General features: G+C 37.1%; 1 protein-coding gene across 2 annotated transcripts in view; it reads left to right on the top strand.

Moving 5' to 3' along the window:
- The window catches only part of WDR72 (WD repeat domain 72), a 224,078-nt gene that overhangs the window by 46,733 nt on the left and 153,709 nt on the right, over positions 1–23,636 (top strand). For both annotated transcript variants that reach the window (XM_019663897.1, XM_019663906.1), the window contains 10 exons: positions 1,236–1,314; positions 2,436–2,610; positions 3,530–3,606; positions 4,672–4,791; positions 5,759–5,904; positions 6,288–6,384; positions 11,021–11,162; positions 12,747–12,992; positions 16,219–16,439; positions 18,872–19,067. In XM_019663897.1, the coding sequence (XP_019519442.1) occupies positions 1,236–1,314; positions 2,436–2,610; positions 3,530–3,606; positions 4,672–4,791; positions 5,759–5,904; positions 6,288–6,384; positions 11,021–11,162; positions 12,747–12,992; positions 16,219–16,439; positions 18,872–19,067 (1,499 nt within the window). The remainder of the gene's footprint in view (positions 1–1,235; positions 1,315–2,435; positions 2,611–3,529; positions 3,607–4,671; positions 4,792–5,758; positions 5,905–6,287; positions 6,385–11,020; positions 11,163–12,746; positions 12,993–16,218; positions 16,440–18,871; positions 19,068–23,636) is intronic.

Here is a 23,636-nt window from a genome sequence, read left to right as displayed (position 1 = left end):
TACTCTCACACACACACACACACACACACACACACTTTTCTGTTATTGAGTTACATGCCTCAGTTATTTTTGGAATAGATTGGATATAAACAGAGGAAAAAAAACATGAATATTTTGTTTCTAGAACATGGTTTCTCGACCCCGGTACTAATATTACTTGGACCACTGGAGAATTCTTTGTTGTGGGGGACCATCGTATGCATTCTAGGGTGTTTAGCTGCACGTTGGCCTTTCTCCACTAGATGCCAGTAGTGTGTTCCTAAACTGTAACAACCCAAAATATCTTTAAACGTTTTCAAATGTCCTTAGTGGGGACAAAATCACCCCAGGTTGAGAATCACTGATTTCAAGATTGAGTCCCGGTGTTTGGCTAGAAAAACAACAAACCCTGCAAATGACCAAATGCGTTTAACATTATCAGTCCATATCTTTTGTTTTTTAACAGCAGCTTCTCCCTTAAAGCCGATAAAGCTTTCATTTTTCTTCCATGGAAAATTTTGCTTGTGTGCTGAAGCAGTCAAAATAGAAGAATATTACCAAACAATTCTGAAACAGCCATTCTGGTTTTTGTGAACAGAAATCATAGAGATTTAAACTGTCTTATACAGGGTGTATTTTTATAGCTGTATTTCATAACTGTGTCTATCTCTTTGTAACATACATGCAACCAAGTCAGAGCTTTCTAAACAACGAGAATTTTCTACACATTAAGTGGCAAGGATGATTTCAGGATTTCAGAAGCAAAGAAATAAACCCTGTCAATGGTAGACCAAATGCAGCCTCTTGGTGGCACTGTTTAGTTTTTTAAAAAAAGGATACTTGATCTTCACAAGACACAGCAGTAGGTGCTTATGCTTTTCAGAATATGTAGTTTAAGTTCAGTGAAATAAACCATTTTCAAGAGGATGCAGTTTCCATGTGAAGATTGTTGTACTGTCACTCTAACAAGCCGTGATGGCTGTATCCCCACAATTTGTTGTATTTCATGTTGGCGCTAAGGTAAGCTTTGTAGGCTGGCGACAGGGTGTCATTACCCAAACAAAAAGACACAGGTACAGTATGTCATCCCTGCTAATGACCACAACATTTTCTTGCCCAGTAATCTGTAACAAAAAGCCACATAAACGATCAGGCTGCATTTAAGTGCAGCACTAAGGAAAAACTTGGTGGCACAAAAATTATTCCAGCCAATTGTGTGGAAACGACAGAGAATAATACAAAGTTATCTCTGCTAGGGAGATGTGTGTTTGGAATGTCACCAACGGACAGTGCGTGGAGAAGGCCACACTTCCCTACAGGCACACTGCAATCTGTGTAAGTACATTCACTTCCTTCCCAACAGTCCTGGCTCCTACCGCTCCTTCGTTCACCGCTGTAAACCCATGTGAAGAAATGTCTTTGGCGGATATTCTTTTCCTGAATTTTTTATTTTGTCGTTAAAGGAGAATATTGTCTGTTTTCATCTGTTATTTTGACTTTTTTCTTCCCAAAAGTTATTATTCAGCCATTTTTTCCTGATTCATTTTTTATTTCTGTGTCTTTCAACATAAATTTGAGGGACAATTTCCTCATTTTTCCTTAGGTACACTCACAAAACACAAACAGACACAAACACACAGAGAGATTCTGTTTTAATTCTGATATGCTGTTTTATAAAAAAATTTTTTTTTGTTTTCTTTTGTTTTTTATTATTTATTTATTACCAATTTTAATCTTTTTTGGGAGGATAGGTTCTTAATTTCTTAATTATGAAAAGAGAGCTAGAGGCTTAGCCATAACCTTTATAATTACTTTCCAATATTTAAAACCGATTTTGGCTTTTGATAGCTAGACACCACGCATATATGTAAGGTGAGTTGCATGGTTCCAATGGTGCTGACAGCGTTTTTCACATTTCACCCATTGCTTTTAGCATTGATGACCTGCATTGCAACATGCACAGACTCCTTTCTGGTGGGATCAAAATTTGCTCAGTGAGAGCTCATCAAGAGTAGAATATATTACTAGATCTTCAATAAAAGCTATTCTCACAATTTATTTGGCACAAGATTGCTTCAAATGCTCTTCAAACACTTTTATTTCTTCTTAGCATGTAGCAGTGTTGCTAGGATAAGGAACCTGGTTTTTGTTGTTGTTTAGTTCTACACAGCACTCCAGAAATAGTATGCTTTTAAGCTTTCCATGGTTTGGAATAAGAATCCTTCACAAAAGATCCACTTTTCTAGAAAAATGGTGACATAGAAATAAGACTAAAGTTCAAAATCAGCACTTTAGAAGTATAGAATAACTGAACTCAGAGACATTTTAGTTGCTCTTCATCATAATACCTCAATTGAATAAATGATAAAATAAAAATCCAGGGAAGCGTCCACCACAGACAAAGTCATGTTAGTTGCGAGTGATAATGAAACTTTGCTTGAATTCCGTTTGCATAGTATTACCACTGCTCATTCCGGATGACAGGAGAAGGCTGGCTTCTATGCTGTGGAGAATATCAAGACATTCTTATAGTTGATGCCAAAACTTTGACGCTTGTTCACACTTTTACATCGTCTCAGTCTCCTGATTGGATCAACTGCATGTGCATTGTTCACTCCATGAGAATTCAAGGTAATAGTTGGGTATTATATAAGACTAAGATTGCATGTTATAAAATATCATTGTTGAACCATTTGTTAAATTATTGGGCAAGAGTTTAGAACGATTCTTTATGTTTGCCTGTTTAGTGGGGACAGTTCCCTAAGCCAGATCAAGAAAAACTGAGAACACCCTGGGCAGTGGTTCAAGTCATTGGAAACTGAGCGAGAGATTAAGATGGAGTGGAAAGAGAGGAATCTGTCTTTCCACCACCCTGTTTTGCTTGGTACATCTTAACAGTGACAAGCGGGAGTTTGTTCAAAGTTAGCAGGACCCTTGGAAGTTTTGTCCTTCTGTATCTTCTAGACCAGAGGTCGGCAAACTGCGGCTGGCAAGCCACATGCAGCTCTTTAGGTATGTACATGTGGCTCTGAAGTAAAATTGAAAATGAAAATAAAACTATCATAGTTTTATTTATAAAAAATTTTAAAGGATATTATTCACATAATGGTGATTTCATTTGTTTTATGGTTCTCAAATATTTTTTAAATTGTTGTGAGGGGCAGGATTGGCTCTTCCATCTCAAAAGTTTGCCGACCCCTGTTCTAGATGGAGTCATGAATTATATAATAGTTTCTGTAATGAGTGTCTACACAGGAAAAGGAAGCCTGGCTCCTTACTGATTTCTGAACTAGGAAGGTGTCATATTGCCAAAATGATGGTTTGAATGTGGTTCTGCCTTTCGTGGTGCTCTCCTTTTCCATGGGGATCACTCTGAAATTTTAAAACAAATTTAAAATGTGATCTGAAATCTTCATTTTAAAAAAAAACCAACAATGCAGACTATTTTCCACCTACCTAGCCCTGCATAATCCTTAAATGACTATGAAATGATCTTCACAACAACCAGTTATAGCAGTGGCCAGCTGATATGCAACCTTTGTTTTTACAGAAGATTCTCTCTTGGTCGTATCAGTAGCTGGTGAACTCAAAGTATGGGATCTCTCTTCATCTATCAGCAGCATTCAGGTTGGTTTGTAAAACTTTTTTCTCTAGTTTCAAGAATATGTATTGATTTTTTTTTAAATTACAAAGATGTTACATGCTATTGTTAGAAGTTAAAATAACATAGACGGGTATAAATTTTACCTCCCCCATCCCTCTTCCTGCTTCCAATGCCAGAGGTAGGCATTGGTAACAGTTAGAGTGTGTGCTTGCATCCTTTTCTCCATGTCTATACAAATGTTTTTACCTATACATGCACCTACACACTAAGTACATTTTTCATTGAAAATGAAAGTCATGGAAGAATATCTTTCTGTCCCTTGCAGTAGAAGACCCCCTTTCTTCTGGGTGTGAGTGGTGGCAGGGAGATGATGTGAACAACTAGGGGTCACGTACACTGGAAGTCCAGTGCATTCATTCATCATTCACCTGCCCCCTGGCTTCAGGCTACAAGTGGAGGGGATGGGCAAGAGAACAGTCATAGTACTTGTTTTAGTGACAAAATTGTTCTGATTGCCCCATAGAGCCCTGGGCTGTCTTTAGGGATGTCTTGGTTGAAGAAGCCTAGGAGTTTATTGGCATACTGAGCCCAAGAAACGCACACGCAGCATTTTCAAAAACTGATTGAGAATATAGCATTCTATATATTCTATGCTGGTCACTCTTCTATCTTTTCAAAACACTTTGTGTGTTTTTCTATTGTAGTGATTAAGATACTGCAGGGTTTTTAAAAAATTATTTTCTTTCTTTTTTGGGGGGCGGGGGGGGTGGAGGGTGGTTATTTCTGCCATGTCTGAAAGTCAGTAACTTATTCTTATCTTTACATTCTCAGCATCCGGGTTCATCCCCCACAGGATGTTTGTTGAATGATTGCATGTAATGAGTCCTTGAATCCATGTGGGTTGCCTGTTTATGCTTTCTTTTACAAGCTAACTTTTTAGTTCAGAAAGCTTAAAAGGAAACTGGGGTACTTTTTGTGTTATAATAATGGTGTGCTCTATTTCAGGAGTTTAGGAGAGCCAATCTTCTGATACAGTCACATATAAATTACCTAGAACTAGTACTAAAATGTTTTCATTCCTTTTGAAGGAAAAGCAAGATATCTATGAAAAGGAATCCAAATTTCTCGACTCGCTGAACTGCCGGACAATACGATTTTGCACATATACAGAGAGGCTTCTATTGGTGGTATTTTCTAAATGTTGGAAGGTATTATAAAATAACATATAATAAATACCAGTGATATACAAATATACTTTTTTCTTGTTCAGTGCAACAATTATAAGAATATGGTTTAAACGTGATACAAAGTCTTTATAACATTATTACCAGAGTATGGACGTCCTTCTCTTAATGAATGACTTTTATTAGTTTTACACTCCTCAGCTATTTTGCTTCTCAGGATATTATATAAGTAGTATATATTGCTGATTTTATTAGTAACAAGCCATAGTAATAATGAGCCTTTATCTCTAGATTATTTTCAAAAGTTAGTGCTTCCCCTTTAGAATTAAAAAGAAAACTAATAATTTTCACCTACCCAAACTGATCTTATTTATAGATTTTTTTTTCTTTGTCTATTCTGTTACTACATTTGTTTTTAGGGAATATACATACCTTTCTTATAAATCTATTCATTGATGTCTCCAAGAAAAAACAAAACAAAACTAAGTTATCATTACTTAATAGCATATTTTTTCCTTTAATGTTTGATATACCTGGCTTAGTTAACAACACAATATTGTCTTACTTATACGCTGATATAGTTTTAGTGAAAATGCAAAGTGTATGGTCTAACAAAGGATTTCTTCTGTATAAACATTTTTTGTGTAATACATTTTGCAAATGTTAAAATTGGACGATCTATATGGAAATAATAAAATTATATAGAGATTTGGGGATTTTTTTGGTCTCTGTGCTTAATGGACACATTTTGAAATGAGATAGCCAAATAAAGTTTATCCACTGAAACCTACCATAGGATAAATACGAAAAAATAAGTACTAGTAAGATACCTTGATACATGAGTATAGTGTGGCCTATCATTAATACTTAATATGCTGTTGCATTAATGCTGTCATCTCAATAGTCTTGATAAGCACAATTTATCTTTCATCTCATTGGCAGATTAGATTGGAAGCTTTGGTTAATGTGTGCTATTCATTTTGTGTTGTAGGTTTATGATTACTGTGATTTTTCCCTTCTGTGCACTGAAGTCACTAAAAGTGGGCAGTTCTTTGCTGGTGGAGAGGTGCTTGCTGCTCACAGAATCATCATCTGGACAGAAGATGGTCACAGTTACATCTATCAGCTGCTGAACAGGTGGGCTCAGATGGGAGCGGCATACAAAACATTCAGGTTGGAAATGAACTTTGGGAGGTTTATTATGGAAAAATCCTCGCATGCTGCCCATGATCAAAAACCAGAACAAAACAACTTTGGCACTAGAAGATTTACTCAGGGCTTGGTAGGCTTCAGCCTTTGTATAAAACAGCAGGGGATGAAGGAATGAGATTAACCATGTATAACTTGTACAGCTGGTGCTGGGTTTTCAAAAAGTCACTTGTAATTATTAACCCAACAATTTCTAACTAGAATTTAGAAAGTTGAATGGTACCATCCGGCTTTTGAAAGTGGGAGGGGAAAAGAAAACGAATAAAGGAGCCCAAAGTTGTAAACTTTGCTTTTTATTTTTTGCCACGCAGTGGGCTTTCAAAAAGCATATACCCTGCTGATGGAAGAGTGCTTAAAGAGACCATTTATCCTCATTTACTGTGCTCTACTTCTGTGCAGGAAAATAAGGTAATGCAAGAAAAGAGGGGCTACCTCAAAGCCGTTTCACTCCGTTTCTTAGATAAGTGTTGCTTTGTCTGTAACCAAGTCCGGGTTGAAAAACTGAAGAATCACATCAAGTTGTTAACAAGAAAATCAAAGCTAAGTGTTAATGGCTACTGAAGAGAAAACTTTGCCTTTAAAAAATCTATTTTTTGAAGCCTGATTAAACAATACATATTTACTATAGAAAATTATAAATGTTTAAAAAACAAAGAAATTAAAATTCCAATTTCACTAGCATAAATATCTATTGTAAATATTTCTTATTTTATGTATTGACTTATTTTAATTGAAAATTTTTCAAATATTTGAAAAGTTTCAAATTAGTACAATCACCATTCATATACCCTTTACCTAGATTCATCAATTGTCAACATTTTGCCATATTCTTTCTCTCTCTCTCTCTCTTTCTCTGTCTCTCTACACACACACACATACACATTTTAAGAAACGAAAAAGCTGTATTAAAATTGTAATAATATATACCTATAACAAAAGATGAATATATGTCATGTTTGACTTCTGCAATTACAAGAGGTGCTCAAAGTGGTTACCATCAGCATAATTTTAATACAGCTTTTTCCTTCCTTAAAATGTGTATACATTTTTTCGCACCCTCTGTATACTCTCACACACACACACACACACACACACACACACATTTTTCACTGACCCTTTTAATAGATGGCTTAATACATTATTAACATTTTGATGTGTCTTATTTTTAAACTCTATCAAATTATTTACATCCTGTTTTATTTTTTAGTTAACTATATATTGAGATTATTGTCACGTGTATTTAGCTCTTCTTCTGAATAAATTTTCTTGTTAAAACAAGCATAATTATGATTCCTGGTAGAGAACTGAAGATATAATTATGAGCTTTTACTTGACTGAATTATATCTTTGACACTCTATGAAGCCTGGAAATTTAAGCAGTTATTTTATTATAGTAGTATTAACCAAACTGTTTTCTTTTAACCTATTGGACTTAGTCAACAGTTAATTATCCAAAAATATATTTCATGGAAACTGGAGGAGTTTTGAGTTATTGCGATGTCAACCATGGAAGCATGTTACTTTTTACAGAGTGATGGTTTGCTTAATTAGACATCAGGGCTGTTGAAAATCCTATAGTTCAGCGACACTTCCTTTAACATATCTGTGAGGTTTTGTTGCAAAAACTTGATTAAGAAACTGTCAGCCAAAAATTAGAACTTCAGGTACCACTGGGGCAAACTTTAGAATTACGGCATCCAGCAGTATTTCCAAAGTCATTTGTTGGCTGCGATAGAGCTTTGTGTTGCTGTTGATCACAAAAGCAGTATTGTGGCTTACTCAGAAAGGCATTTTTAGTTACTTTAAAAAGACCTGCCCTTTCTTCCATTTTAGCTCCAGAGCGCATTTTTATAAAGCACAAATTTCCCTAAACGCTAAATAGGAACTTCTAGTCTACCGCAAATATCAATACAATACATAACTATGAGGAAAAAGTATAGCAGTTAAAAATTAACTTAAAAAATACTAGTCATGAAATGCCATCTTACATTGTTTCACAAAATGTGAAGATAAAGATTTAGGGACTTCTGTCAATAATTATTATTGAGACAACCACAGTTGTGTTTGTATTTTAAAAGAGGGAAGTGCTTGGAAGCCAGTGAAATATGAATAGAATCGTCTGAATCTGAAAGAAGGTGATGGACCCATCCACAGACCCCCCGCGTGCCCTTTATCCAGCCAAGAATTAAAGTCAGACATTATTCTTTGTATTCAAAACATCACCCATATTCACTAAATATAAGACTTCTTAGTCACTCTTGTATTTAAAAGGTAATGAAGGCATTTCAGTGGGGTGGGGAGATGAATTTGATAGACATAATGAGCTTAGAAAAGGGTGCTGTGTAAACATGTAGTATTGACTGGACTGTTTTTGTTTTTTGGGTTTTATTTTTTTTGTTTTTTGGAGCAATACCATAGAATTAAATCAAGGTTGGAGAGTCACATGTTCTCAGAGTTACTATTTGTGATGCAGGGAACATAGCTGCTGATGGAGTTGTATAGTAGTAGCAAGAATAGAGATTCTCCCTTCTTTCTAGTAGCTTTATGAGAGTCTCCCTAGTGTCAAATCACAGCTGATGATCACTGAGCCCCGTGGCAGGGCACCTGGCTATTAAGATGAGGAGCTGGGCTTCCCAGGGTCTTAGCTGAGGAGTAAGACTGCAGCGCTGAGGTGAGAGTAGCTGAGATAGAAAGAACCTGAGGATTGCAGTTAAGAAATTTGGGAGCATGAATTAAGAGTAATGACAATGGTGATAATGATAGGTGACTAATTTTGAGTCCCTACTATTGTCAAACGTACACACTGTCCCATTTACATCAGTCCCCACCATGATCTCATTTTAAAACTGATGTTCAGAGAGGTTAATTCCCAGAACTTGAACCCAGGCAGTTTGGCCCCAGAGTCTGGTAATGAGTCTTTGGAGTGAGTTTCTCAATTATTCTGAAGGTGAACAATAAGAATGGTTAATAATTATTGAGTATGTTCCAAATGCCTGGAACCATTCTAAGTGCCTTCCCTTTATCAACTCATTAATCCTGACAGTAACCCCACACAGTAGGTGCTTTTATTAGCCTTCTTGCACAGTTAGAGAACATGAGACATAAAAGTTAAGTAAATTATCTAAATCGAGTATTTAGCTCTTTTAATAGAGTTCATATGTGCTAAAACCAGGATTTGAATCCAGGCAGTTGGCCCAAGAGAAATCACTCGTAATGACTATTATATTACCTTTCGGAGGATGGAAACTCCTTGTGATGGGTACTGGGTCCTGTGATGAAAATCAGAATTCACATATGGGGCTGTGAGTAGGTTTTCAGGTGACTGTCCGAAGTAGAGTGGGAAGGAGAACTGAGGTGTCAAGGAGTGGGTGTGAGCAAGTGAGGAATGGCAGTGAGAAGCTGTGGGCAGCAGGGATGATGGCAGCCACGGGGGCGTGGGCTGTAGGGGCAGCACGGAGCTGTGCAGGCGGGGCTGTGTGCCTACCAACTGAGTAACCCTCCAGCCTCCGGATACGGCGCTTCCTTCCCATATCAAAATCACCAGGGAGGAGGACCAGTTAATTTTAAGGTTCCTGAAGTCTGAGAGAGTTTGAAAAGCCAACTTAACCAACTTTTATCAATACCATTCCAACATATCCAAAAATGATGGCTATGAGAACTCTTAAGACCCCAAATTGCCTTCTGAACCTTAAAAAAAATAAAATAAAAATAAAACAAGATTTATTCAGAGAGCTGACTTCATTGGGACTGTTTACCCTTCTGCAATGTTCTAATTTCTTGGGACCACAGAGAATTGCATATCTTGGTTGGATGGCCTTGAATTAGTTTCGTACTCTCTTTCTGTATTAGTTTCCTTATCTCCATAACAGGAATAATAATATTTACTTACTTTGTAGCTTTGTTGTGAGAATTAAATGTAGCAGTATTTTTGCCCTTAATATTCCATGAAGATACAGAATAGAATTTTTCCACTAATATACCTAAGTCGGGACCTTCAAACACATACTTTTTGACTAGGAACTGTCATTTTTCTTAAACTTCTTTAATTCTAACACCAGCAGTTGGCTTTCTTTTCAGGGTGCCTTTTATTTGTACATCAAAAGTAGTTTTTGTTTTTCTAACCACTTAATCATTTTATTCCTTTGTGCATAATCTCTGTATACAAGTCTGTCCAAAGAACATCTGTATTGCTCTAAGGTAGTAGGGAGATTCTAATCTAGACTCATGCACTAGCGAAAGAAAGCATGTCTTTCAAAGTACTGATGCACAATAGTCATACTCTGCCTCAGCAAAATTATAACTCTCTCTATAAGTGTATAACATTTATATAAATCATAAATATGTGGTACATATTTATATTAATATTATAATATAAACATATTTTAATTTATGAATTCATTTTTGTTTTTCTTTGTGAGCACTTGGGAAATTTGGAATCAAGTATGTTAAATCTGAAAAATGGTCAATAAAAAGTGGAAAACATTTTAATAACACAAAATTACCTTACAAATATTTGTTGTTGTTATTTTAACTGATAATTGGAACTGAAATCAGGTCTTCTTAGTGGACAGTAGAGTACTGTCATCAAGATATGGGCTCTTAAGTCAGAATTACTGGATTCAAAAGCCCATTGCCATCTAAATCACCTCAGGTAAATCAAGCTCGTGACCCTCAGTTTATTCATCTGTGAAGTGAAGACAATGATAGTACCAACCTCATGGGATTGTTGTGAGGATTATTTAACTGAATACATGCAAAGTTCCTAACAGTATAGGTAATACATACACAGAACATGTTCAATAAATGTTAGATATTCTTACTAACTCCCTGAAGTCTAACTGATGACATCACTTCTCATTTTATAAAACTGTATTTTTCTTGACTAAGAGATTGTAATTACTTGAAATTTTTGGAACAGTGGAAATAAATGGAAACTTTCAATGAAGTTCATCTATGAAGTCTTGTTCATCCATTGAGAAATAGTGATTGTCATTTTATACTTAGATATTTTCCTATATAAACAATAACTTTTTGTTTGGACCAGAGCCTTCCCTTTGTCATGGGCTACATGAATGAAAGGAAAGAGCCTTTTTATAAAGTGCTTTTCTCTGGTGAAGTCTCGGGAAGAATTACTTTGTGGCACATCCCTGATGTTCCCATATCCCAGTTTGATGGTTCCCCTAGAGGTAAGACAATTTCCATCTCTAATCACATATCTTCTGAGAACTAGTTTATAATTAACTCTGTTTTTCTAAGTTGAGTAACAAGGCTACAAACAAGAAAAATTTTCTCATGTACTACTATGCATTAGATGCCAACAAAAATTGCATATAGATCTTAAACAATAATACAAAATGACATTAATTTAATGAGTGATGTTTCACTGAAATACAATGAATGCTGGCAACAATGATATAGGGTAGGCTGGTGCACCATACTTACGTCTTTCAATTTGTCGTGTCTGTATGCTGTACTCTTTCTCAGACAATTTCTCTGTTGGGGTTAGTACAGCTTCTTGGGGACAGATATAAACTCGGGCACTAAGTTTGGCAATTTGAGTGATTTAACATTCGCTTATTTTAATTTTTCTCAGAATGAAAAATCATCAAAGTAAACATTACTGTGGAAAGCTTTCAAGCTGCTCAGACTATATATTCCACATTGAGGAACCCCTGTCTTACACTGTTCACCTTATTCCAAAATCAGTGCATCATCTCTGGGAATCATTGTCTGGGTGGCTGGGTGTCTGAGCACGGCGGACACAGGGTTCTTAATACTTACACTTCTAAGCACACATTTCCATTAGTTAACATTTTTACTGTTGGTGTTTACTTTTAGTGTTTCTGTCCCAAATGTTTTCAGAATGATTCATTGAGTCCTAGATTAATAAGAAATGGGTCAAGAAATAGACTTAGAGCTTGGTAGGGTATGTGGAAAAGTTTCTTACAAGTCAACTTTAACAGGTAAAGAGTATATCATCCCCACTCCTCAGCCTACTTCATGGCGGCTCTTGGATTTCTCACGTCTGCTCTACTTCCAGCAGCAGAATGAAACGTGTAGTCAACCTTCTTTCTCATTAGAACCAGAGACATTTGGGACAACTCTTGGTGCTAGTCTAAGGTTTGGGATTGTGGTTTACACAGCCACTGTGGCACGTGTATTGCAAGGTGGAAGAGGCCCTTTCAGAGAGCAGAGGTTGGCTTCAACTTGCCTTCTTTGCTCCTGGATGCCATGCCTCCCCCACTTCCTGAACCTGCCGGAGGCCCAGTTCAAATGCTTGGGCGGTCAGCTATATAAAATTGTAACCAGTGCTCTTGGTAGCCACAGATAGTTGCCTGGGGTTATGGTATGATTTTGAGATATTCCTACACTTAACATTTAAAGAATAAATTTCTTCCATTCACCTCACACAACTAAAAGACCCTCAATTTTCCTTCTTAACATTGCTAAGGCAAGTAGAGAACTCATGAGATTGGTCCACCACTGTACATCACGGGAAGAGTAGCTCAGTTCTTTTCAGTTGCCCTATGTCTAAAATGAATGCACTAATGCACATCTATTCTTCTGAGGATACTTGGAGGACAGAGGAACAATAAAGTTGCATTTTGAGTAAAGACAGTGGATGGCAGGGGAACTTTCTGCCTATAGCCCACTATTAGTACAGCTTAGGAGCCTCCATGTACCCCAATGGATGGTGTCTTGACACTATTTTTTATATCTGTGATGACTATATAAACCAAATTTTCCCTTTTTGTGTGTTTTCCTTTCAGAGATACCAATAACTACTACCTGGACCCTTCAAGATAATTTTGATAAGCATCATATCATGTCACAAAGTATCATTGACTACTTCTATGGGTTTAAAGATGGAGCTGGAACTGTGGTGGTCACTTCATCAGAGTATGTTCCAAGTCTTGATAAGCTAGTATGTGGCTGTGAAGATGGGACAATTTTCATTACGCAGGCCCTGCATGCTGCGAAAGCAGGTCTTTTAGAAGGCGGTTCTTTGCTAAAAGGTCATTGAATTTTATTCAACCATATTTATCTAAATTTTAACTTTTAAAATCTATACTAAGAAGATTGCCAAAGCTTAAAATATTTGCTGGCATTTGTTAATAAAAAAATTGTACATGTTTTAATGATATATATATATGTGTGTGTGTGTGTGTGTGTGTGTGTGTCAGGGGTGCCAAAAAATGTATATACATAACTTGTATTCATCTTTTATTATCGGTATATATTATTACAATTTTAATAGGTTTTCTTTCTTAAAATATGTATATATTTTGGCTCCCTCTGTGTAGATAGATAGATAGATATAGATGTAGACATAGATACATGAAATATTAAGATATGTATATATACATGTTTACTGTATTTCCCCATGTATAAGACGCACCCCTTTTTTAAAAAATCTGGGGCCTAAAAACTGGGTGCATCTTATACAGTGGTTGTAGATTTTTACTTGCATTTCCCGCTTTTTTCACACTTGTTTTTGCACTCATACAACCTTGTAGATTTTTACTTGCATTTCCCGCTTTTTTCACACTTGTTTTTGCACTCATACAACCTTGTAGATTTTTACTTGCATTTCCCGCTTTTTTCACACTTGTTTTTGCACTCATACAACCTTGTAGATTTTTACTTGCATTTCCCGCTTTTTTCACACTTGTTTTTGTATTCATACAACCACTGTATAAGACACACCCAGTTTTTAGGCCCCAGATTTTTTTTAAAAGGGGTGCGTCTTATACATGGAGAAATATGGTATATATAAATATATACGTTTTTTAAAAAATCATACAGAAGGTTATACAATGAGAAATATGTTTCTCTTTTTTCTTGATCTTCCTGTTTCCTTCACCAAAAGCAACTGCTAGTAAGTTCTTTGTATCCTTCTCATATTTTTCTGTGCATATATAAGCGTATACCAACATAGCAATATACATTCTCTTATCTTGTACAAACAGAAGCATATTCTACACACATTTACTGGAATGCCCTTAAACACATCTTAATAAAATATTTTAGAGCACATTCTTTATGAGCCCATTTAAAATGGTTAATAATAATTTTAGTTTTTAAAAGTATTGTGTGTTTAAGTTTTTTCTAGTCTTTAGCTAAGACGATGCAGAATTAGCTACTTTTGCACATGTATGCGGGTATATCTATAGTATTAATTCCCAGAAGTATTAGTTCAACATTTGTGTATATTTTCAATTTTGAAAATATATCTAAAAATGTTTCCCAAAGAACATGTATCACTATACATGTGTATCCACTAACAACCTATGCAAATACATTTTCCTCCCAAACCTTAGCCAACTTTGTGTCCTATTAAACTTTTCAATATTTGTCAACCTGGAGAAAAAGGTATCTTCTGTTTTATTTATTTTCTCTTTCTTTGTTAATGAAATATAAATATGTTCTTATGATATCTTTGTGCATTGTAACCCTGAATGCCTATTAAATAGAGACCGTTGGGCAGTAAGTTGTCTTATGTAAAGGAAGGAAATATAGGAGGTGGTGGTTGAGATTTGGAGATGTGTAGATTAATTTGTATGCCATTTTTTATTGTATGGATCCTACTTGACTACAAGATCCTTAAGTAAAAAGACTAAATCTCACTTAAAAAAAAATCTTGTTACATTGTCTACTATTCTCAGCTTACTTTGGCTACTTAATAAAAGTTACTAGGGATTCAGTGATTGAAATCCCCTTACTAACCGGATTCAGTGACTAACAATGAAATGAATGGCTACTGTTAAAAGTTAGTGAAAAAAGCTTAAGACCTTAGCATTTTTTACCAAGGCTGATTCATCTTATCCAGAAAACAAGCAGAAACCTACATTTGACTTGTAGAATCCGAATTAATATTCATCTTGGTTTGCTTAGGGGATATAAAGTGAGGATATGCCTGATGGATTAAAAGTAGCTAATGATTCTTTAATAGAAGTGATAATGACTCTTTGGGACTCATTTTTAATTTGAATAAAGAGAATTTGTGGTCTGTGGTCCTTTCCAATTTTTTTTAGGTTTAGCTAATTGAAAAGCAGTGTGGAAACTGGGTGTCAGTAGCCCTGTGTTCTAGTACAGCTATGGTCAGTAAAACCTTGGATTGCGAGTAACTTGGTTTGCGAGTGTTCTGCAAAACGAGCTAACATTTCTATTGTAATACATTTTAACGTGGCAAATGAGCGATGTCTTGCAATACGAGTAGTTTGTTTCCAGAACAAATTATGCTTACAAACCAAGGTATTACTGTACCTAGTTTCCTACAAGTGCCAGTACTAAGAAAATTATAGGCATTATCTTATTTGTTCTACCCAACAGTCTTGTGTGAAGTTAAGTGCTATTATTATCCCAAATTTTTAGATGCAGTACCTGTGGCTTAGAAGGAGAAAGCAACTTGTCTATGGTGACCCAGAAAAACAAAGCCAGATTTGTTTAACAGCAAAGCTATGCTCTTAAAACATGCTGTGCTTCTTCATACTTGGATTAAAGTCAGCTTAACCTCTCTGAGCCTCAGATATTTTATCTGTGAAATGAAGAGGTAGAGCTAGGTAATCTCTAATATCTTTGAAAGCAAAAATGTTCTATGAAACTTGGCTTTTCTTTTATACTAGACTTAGTCATGCTAATTTAAAGGACAGCAGTAATGTCCTGAGATTATTTTTGTAGAGGCAAATGTTCAAATTCATTCACTCTTTTAGAACAGTGTTTGCTATTTCATGGCATTGGTATTGGTAACTTGCTAAAGTCCGTCAGGAATTAGTAGTCTGGGGTGGCTGGATGGCTCAGTTGGTTACAGTGTGTGCTCTTAACAACAAGTTGCCAGTTCGATTCCCACATGGGATGGTGGGCTGCGTGCCCCACAACTAGATTGAAAACGGCAACTGGACTTGGAGCTGAGCTGCCTCCTCCACAACTAGGTTGAAAGGGACTTAACTTGGAGCTTATGGGTCCTGGAAAAACACACTGTTCCCCAATAAAGTTTTTTTTAAAAAGAATTAGTAGACTGAAAAACCAGCATTAGTGCTTCATCAAAAGCATGCTCTGGCTTATAAAGAGGCACTCGCCTTTTGAGATGGTCCAAGGGTTGTTTGTTGATTTTTTTTTTTATCCAACTGCCTAGCTTTAATTATATGTAGTTTTCTTATATTAAAAAGTTATAAAAGACAATCTCAGGACTATTTCTTGAACAAAAATAACTTTTGTATTATATGGTGTTTGGTTTTCCAGATTCCCTTCCTCACAAAGTTCTCAAAGGCCATCATCAAAGTGTTATTTCATTACTTTATCCACATGGCCTCTCTTCAAAATTAGACCAAAGTTGGCTGGTGTCTGGGGACCGGGACTCATGTGTCATCTTGTGGGATATCTTTACTGAAGAAATTTTGCATAAATTCTTTTTGGAAGCTGGTCCAGTAACAAGCCTTTTGATGTCACCAGAGAACTTCAGAGTGAGTGAAGACAAAGAATAAAGCATATCACATAAATTTGAAAGTTATATAACATTACAACTAGATGATTTTTATGCATCCCTTTCTAATGTTTTATATGAATTTTGTTATTATTACAGCTTATACAAATAATTTTGTTTTAAAGCAATGGTTTTGTCCAGCCTTTGCTTTACAAAAGTTAATTATCTTTAAGTACTTACATTTCTTTTCTTTTTTCTCCCTAGTTCTGTATCTTAATTTTTAATGGAATTTTCTTTTTTTCTCTCTTCTATATTAATAAAGTATATAAGTAATAAATACTCAATGTAAAAACAATTCAAACATATAGAAATCCACAAATTAGAAATCAACTTTTGCTTTCAACAATTTCCTTTTATAATAATACCGATAATTACATTTTCTTTTTCTTAAATAGGTTTTTGTTTGTCCTTTCATTTATTTAGCAAGTAACAACCTTTAACAAATTTATAAGCATCTACCTTGCACTGGGCAAAACAAAGTGCTTTCAGGTAGAATTTTCTCATGCAGTGTGAACTTAAATTCCATGGAGCTGATATATTTGTTAAAATATGAACAACCAACTTTTGAGTTTCCTAAATTTGTAATTTAGTTGATTGGCTTGTAAAAATTATTTCGCCATAGTAATATAAAAAAAATCACCTCTATAGTAAACTCAGAGAAAACTTATACTATATTTTTGTAGTAAGACATAATAAAAGCCATATTTCAGCAACAAGTAATTTAAAAACAGGGAAACAAGGTAAAGTGACTTAAAAATTTTTTTCATGTGGCAATTTAGATATGTCTTTTATTCCTGAGGTTTGCTCCTTTTTTTTTCTTTTTTTTTTTTTTCCTCTCAGCCCCAGGACCTAAGTCCAAGTCAGTTGCACTCCTGACCCCTTTTACTTCTGTCTCAGTCATAGATAATTTAAGCATCAGGACCCATTCAAACCAAGTCAGATAAAAAAGGGAGGACAGTGAAAGGGCATAAGAGGCAATCTTTAGATATCCATTACGAAACACTACAGCAAGGACCTAGCGCAACTTGAACTTAAATATAGAAACCAAGGTCACTCCTCGGGTCTCCCTACCTCAAAATAGTCTGCTGTTCTGCAATTGCTCCTTTCTCTTCTCCCTGTGACTTCCTTTAGCTTTACAATTCAAATGCCTAGAATAAAGATTCTGATTGGCCTAGTGTGGGTCTCTAATGTATGTCTACTTGTGGTGCGATCTGTGTTCACGTGTTGGGTGTATGTTAACATGTTGTGTGTGTTAAGTTCCCTGAAGTACATTGGGCAGATTCTCCAAGAGGCAGTAATATCGAAGAGGCAGTGCCATCTTCCCCATTCTATAAGTGCAGGCTCTCCCCATCTCTCTCACCTGCCATTCTGTGATTTCCCCACCCCCCTCAGGATTTCTGCAGTCCCTTTAAAAATAATTAGAAAACATAACATGTTCCCTGATACCCCACAAAGTGTCAATGATGGGCACTGGGAGATTCTCAGAGGATCACAACTGATGCTCTAAACACAGCAGCTGAAACTCTGGCTAGTTGACGTAGTGGAAGTAGGAGCATTATACAGCAAGGTGATTAGAAAAGAAACAGAGAAAAGAGCCACTCTCTGCTTCCCTCCTCCCCCCGCCCCATCCCACTCACCCACATTCATGGCTGACTATTGCATGGCTCTCACTGTGAGACACAGAGCTGCCCTATAAACTCCTCCCAGATTAGCCTCAGCAGCCCCATCATGGATGGTCTCTGTTCTAAACTGTGTTCAAGGTAACCAGATGCTGACTTTTTAAAAACGATCCTAAGAGTCTTTGTCCCATGAGCCTATTTTTGTTCCTTGTGTCTTTGAGGCTGTACATTCATTCGGAACTATCTAATGCTTACCTCTTTTAGGCTGTGTCTACACTGAGTTTCCTGTTTGGATTAGAATCTGTATAGTTCTGGGAACAGCACCAAATCACATTTTGAGGCTTTAAGTGGAAAATGCCAGCTCATGATACTCTTGGGCCTAAGCTTGTGTCTACAAATAGCTTCTTTTTGTGGCAACAAATTAGTTCTGGGGTTTATTTGATCCTGCGTTATTTCCGATGTCTGCCTCACAGCCTCACTTGGCTGAGTGATGGTCAAGCCCTTCATTTATCTTATAAGTAGGTCTGGGCTGGACTTCTCCTTTTTACTTGCATCTCTTGACCTTCCTGATAGGTTGTTGAGCTTAAAATCTACTCAGTGTTTAAAGCTCCCACGTAGAGTGTTATGTGGAGAGATGCTGTACAAAGCAGAAATGCCATTTTGTAAACGGGGCTTTAACAAAAATTTTATGTTACTAGGGAGAATATATGATTTAATCTTGAAGAAAGTATCTGACTATTTACTAACTGCTTATAAAGAATGCTGGTTTGTTTTTTGTTTTTGTTTTGCACAGCTAAGGAGTAATCAGGTCCTTTGCTGTGTGTGCAGTGACCATTCCGTGGCGCTCCTGCACCTTGAGGAGAAGAGGGCCCTCTTTTGTGCCCGGAAGCACCTTTTCCCTGTGAGGATGATCAAATGGCACTCGGTTGAGAACTTTTTAATTGTTGGATGTGCAGATGACTCTGTTTACATCTGGGAGATTGAAACCGGTAAATTGAAATGTCATCCCTTTTCATCCTTTATATATTTCTACATCAAAGGATTGGGCTGGGTAGAGAATTCCAGATAATATGTAGTGATGCCCTCACTTGCTTTAACCTTTGGTTGAGCTCTGTGTCAAAGGTGGGTGTGGAAAATAAAACACAACAGCCCCAGTCAGATCCTGAACCACTGATGATTAGCTGACAGGGCACTGCACAGGAACAAGCCGGATATTTCTGGAAGCTATAAATAAAAACATAAGTTATCTACGTTAATTATTAACAAGAGAGAAATTTAGTGTCCTACTAGTCTAAAATTATCATTAAATTCTGCCTTCTTCAGCATACTCATCTCAGCAACATTTTGAGTTAATTGATGATCAGTAATAATGGAATATAATTAATTACAAAACTCCAAAAATGTTGAGTCAGGGAATCTGAAAACTGAGTGGCTCAACTGAACTTTTGATATCATAGTGGATGTGTGGTTTGGGCCCGAACATTTTTAAGAAAGTTTCGCTGTGTAACTTAAGAGTATCACATTTCAGGCAAATGCTGGGAACATATCAAATAATATGAGGTAATTAATGAATGTGAGTCAGGGGAGTGCGTGGGAGAGTACATTTCACTGAAACCATTGCATGATTTTTATTGATTAATCAGTGGGGGTTTTATGTTGGGTGTTATTAACAGACTGGATAGTCTATAATATTATCGTTTAGACCATCCTTCACCAAAATAACTGCTATTTTCTTTACCTCTGGCTTCTATGTATTAATGTTGGTGGCTGATGTATTAGTGTATGGTGGTGCAGTATAACCTGCCTTACACGTGTCCCTGGCTTTATAGCTTTGACAGGCCATCATGTTCATCTTCCCATTAGATTGTCACAACTTCTAGGATAGGAAGAAAAGGTCTTATTCTCTATTTTATTGGTTGATAAGGAATTCGTAGCTCTGATTTGTAATGTACAAAATCGCACAGTAATAAGTGGTGAACCAATATGAGAGCCTCCGTTGTTCTTTGCAAGGTATACCCAAAATTGGGAGAGTCTTAGAGTTCGTAGGTAATCTATCAACCTGAGTGACAGTTAAGTATAATGGATAAAATCGGCTCTAAACCGGGGCTTGCCTCTGGGCTTGCTAAGGAAGAGCTGTATGGTGTTGGGCAAATTACTTGGTTTCTTCACGTCAATTTCCTCATCTGAAAATACTATGAGGGCATAGAATGTGCTTGTTCACTACTGTGCCTAGCATGTGAATGAATGAATGAATGAACGAACAAATGAATGAACTAACCCAAATGTTCTTGGGCCTCAGTAGATGGAGTACAAATGAGTTCATTTTAACATTGGCCAATCGTGGTGGCTCTTAGATCATGGTTACTCAATTGTACATATGTTCTTAGCTTTCTTCTCCAGTATCCCCTAGAGTTTCTGGGGTTCTCACAGCATATCTCACTCCCCTCCTCAGGTGTAAGTAAGTCTGTGTATTTTCTACTCCAGCCAATTTTTCCTGGGCTTTTGCCTTTCGGCTTTTCTGAGAGGTTCAAACTTAGTTCCACGTGTGAGCAGACCTATTCTTTGCTCCATTTCTCCAGCACTCTGCCTCCTCTAAATACATGGAGGAGGAGTAAATTGACACTAGGGCATTTATCAGATCTTTCAGCACTAGAGCAACTCCAGAGTTCATAAAGAGAAAACAGGAGGTGTCAGTGGGATAAGGATTTGGGGGATAGGGCTTAGAGAGACAAGGCAGAGGATGGGGCTTGAAGCCAAAAGTAAGGAATTCTCAGCTGTGCCGCAAGTCCGTCTTGGTGGAAGTTTGGAGGAAGGGGTGGGTATAGGTCAGTCCCTGTGCCTCCTTCCCCCAGGAATGGAGGATGGACTATAAGACTCCATCAGTTTTTCACAAACGCTTCATAACAGCCTATTCCTACTTTATTCCTAAGTCTCTTTGGTAGAATGTGCAAGTGTATTCTCGAGCCAGGTACCCCCACGCCCATTTTATCTTGAAATCGTAAGAGGTGTTGCTTTCTATGACAAAGTGGCATGGTCACATGCATACCAGGGTGAGGTTCAGAATCATAGAAGGGCATGTCATGTCATGGAAGAGGTAAAAAACCAAAAGAGAGGAGTGTTTATGTCACAGTGAGGGCCTTCATCTTCTGGCTAAAAATGCAGAGCTGCCACGTTGGGAATGATGAGGGCACCTAGCTTTGCTTATTGATTTGCCGGATGGCCCATGATGTTGAGGCCTGATTAGGAAGGGAAAAAAATTGGAGATGTCATTTTGATTAATCTTTGAGTTGCCACAGCGTGTTTGGCACTGACAACTGTGGGCAGCTTTGTCACCCTCATTGCTGTGAGACACAATAGGGATAATGTAATACTGATTTATTTTTCCCCCTAAAATACACACCAGAAAAAAATCCCAACCCAGAGCACATTGTTCTTTTTAAGAATTGAATTTAAATAATTTTGAGGACTTTTCTGTTCATGGGAATGGATTTACATAGCAAAACAAACAAACAAACAAACAAACAAACAAACAAAACTTGTATAATGAATTTCTTGTGTGTTATTAGTATAACAGTATTATTATTGAAGGTCTTCTGTTAAGCTTATGGCCTGTGTTGTGAATATGCCATATTAAGCAACTGGGTTTTTTTGTGTGTGTGGGAAAATGAAACCTTACTTGATTGAAAATCAAACACTTCTTGATAAGATAGTTCAGAAAAGTGTTTTTGTTAAGGTCTGGATAGTGGATATTTTCAGCTTTGTGGGCCATACAATTTCTGTTGCCACTGCTATAGCCCTTGGAGCACAAGAGAAGCCATAGACAATGCATACAGGGGCGGGAGAGGCTGTGTTCCAATACAATTTCATTTATAAAAGCAGCCCTAGTTTATAGAGCCCCTAAGAATGATGATAGTTCTTTTTAAAGATCATTATGTTCATAATACCTAATTCTAAAGCAGTTCACAATTTTTAAGTGAACTTGGTATGGTTCTATCCATTGTACAAGCAAGGAAATGGAACCCAGAGATTGTTTGAGTCTGAAGGTCCCCAGGCTAGGTGCTGGGCACCTACCTGCACTAGAACGGGTATCTCTTTTTCTTGTGCTGGTGTGTTCCCTGTACCATACAACAGGAACGCCTCTTGCAGATGGAGGTCAGCTTTTTGAGACTGTCAAGCAGGGAATTAGATAAGAAAAGCTCCGAGAAGAAAAGAAATGGCTGCCAGGAAACCTACTACAGGCTCTCCTGAAGGAGAGGCTCTCTGGCTATCTCTCAGAGCTTGGCTCTCAATTTACACATAGGTCTAACAGCTCTGGTCATCTGATTTCTCAGATGACAGATTGGAAACAGCAAATTGCAAGCGGGGAGACTGTTAGTGGCAGACACTCTGATAGCAGAAACGACAGCTGATGGGAAAGGAGGAGAGGCAAAACTATGTATCACTGCTCAAGGCTGTCTTGCCTGTGCTCATGGGAAGACGGTCACCACAAAAAATGCTGACACTGTTTCCCCTGTTCAGGAAGCTCTTAGATGTGCCTGCACAGGGAAAGGGCAGCTTCCAGTCCACTTCCCATCATGCCTGCTGGGGAGCTGGGCTTTCTCCTTCTCAGGTATTTATGACTTCAGGAGGTATATGTAAGTGTATTGATTATATCCACAGTGGATTCCAGCCCTAAGGAAATCTCAGAAGCAGCTTGGGGCCTGGAGTTTAAAGAGACTGAAATCTTTGGCAAAAGACTAGGTAGAACGTAGGGTGCACGCGAGGCTCTTTTCATCCATTTTCTTCCCGTTGCTGCTCAGGTAGCATGAGCTGTGTGAACATGAGCAGGAAGCAGTACTACTCCTATAGCATGGCCTGAGGGCCGAGCCTCTGCTTATGATACAGTTTCTGTGGGGAAACACGTTCTGAGTTTTAAAACAACCATCTTATAAACAGGCCATGGGAACAAAGCCTGTGCATATGAGATTGAGGAAGTCAGGAAGAAGATAATGCATTTAGGGTTATTTTCACCATGGGTGTTAAATTTTCTCTCTGAATTTATTTTTCGTAGTGAAATTAGTAGCAGTTAGCTAGAAAATTATTCAGTCTACTATGATGCTACAGAAGTGAAACATTTGTTCTTCCGTGGTTTCAAAGTACACAGTCTTAAAAAGAAAATGTAAATAAAACCATTAAAGATAAGATGAGACTTGTCAACTAATAGATAGTAGGCCGTATTTCCTAAAAAGTGCCCAATATTTTTACTGTAGATCTGAGTTTGCTTTAATTGCTTAGGGTGAGGGACATAGATATATGCAGGGTACAGTTTCTCAGAAATATGCAGTCACGTTTTCCCCAGTAGAATAGAGTCATGTGGTTAAATTCTTACTTTGCCACACCAAAATAATCACACAAGGTCACGACACGGGCAAGTAATTTTCCAGTCCCCAAGTTTTACTCTGTTGCCTTCTTTTATATGGCATACAGTATATAAAATATAATTTAAAAAATTCCGCTAATTTCCAACTATTCCTTTCTGAGGGACAGTTTTGCTTGGTGTTCTCATCAAGGTTACTACT

Source organism: Hipposideros armiger, unplaced genomic scaffold, assembly GCF_001890085.2.
Source record: "Hipposideros armiger isolate ML-2016 unplaced genomic scaffold, ASM189008v1 scaffold_12, whole genome shotgun sequence".
In the NCBI taxonomy this organism is placed as follows: Eukaryota; Metazoa; Chordata; class Mammalia; order Chiroptera; family Hipposideridae; genus Hipposideros; species Hipposideros armiger.
The sequence above is the reverse complement of the archived record's forward strand: the minus strand, read 5'-3'. Positions and strand labels throughout refer to the sequence as shown.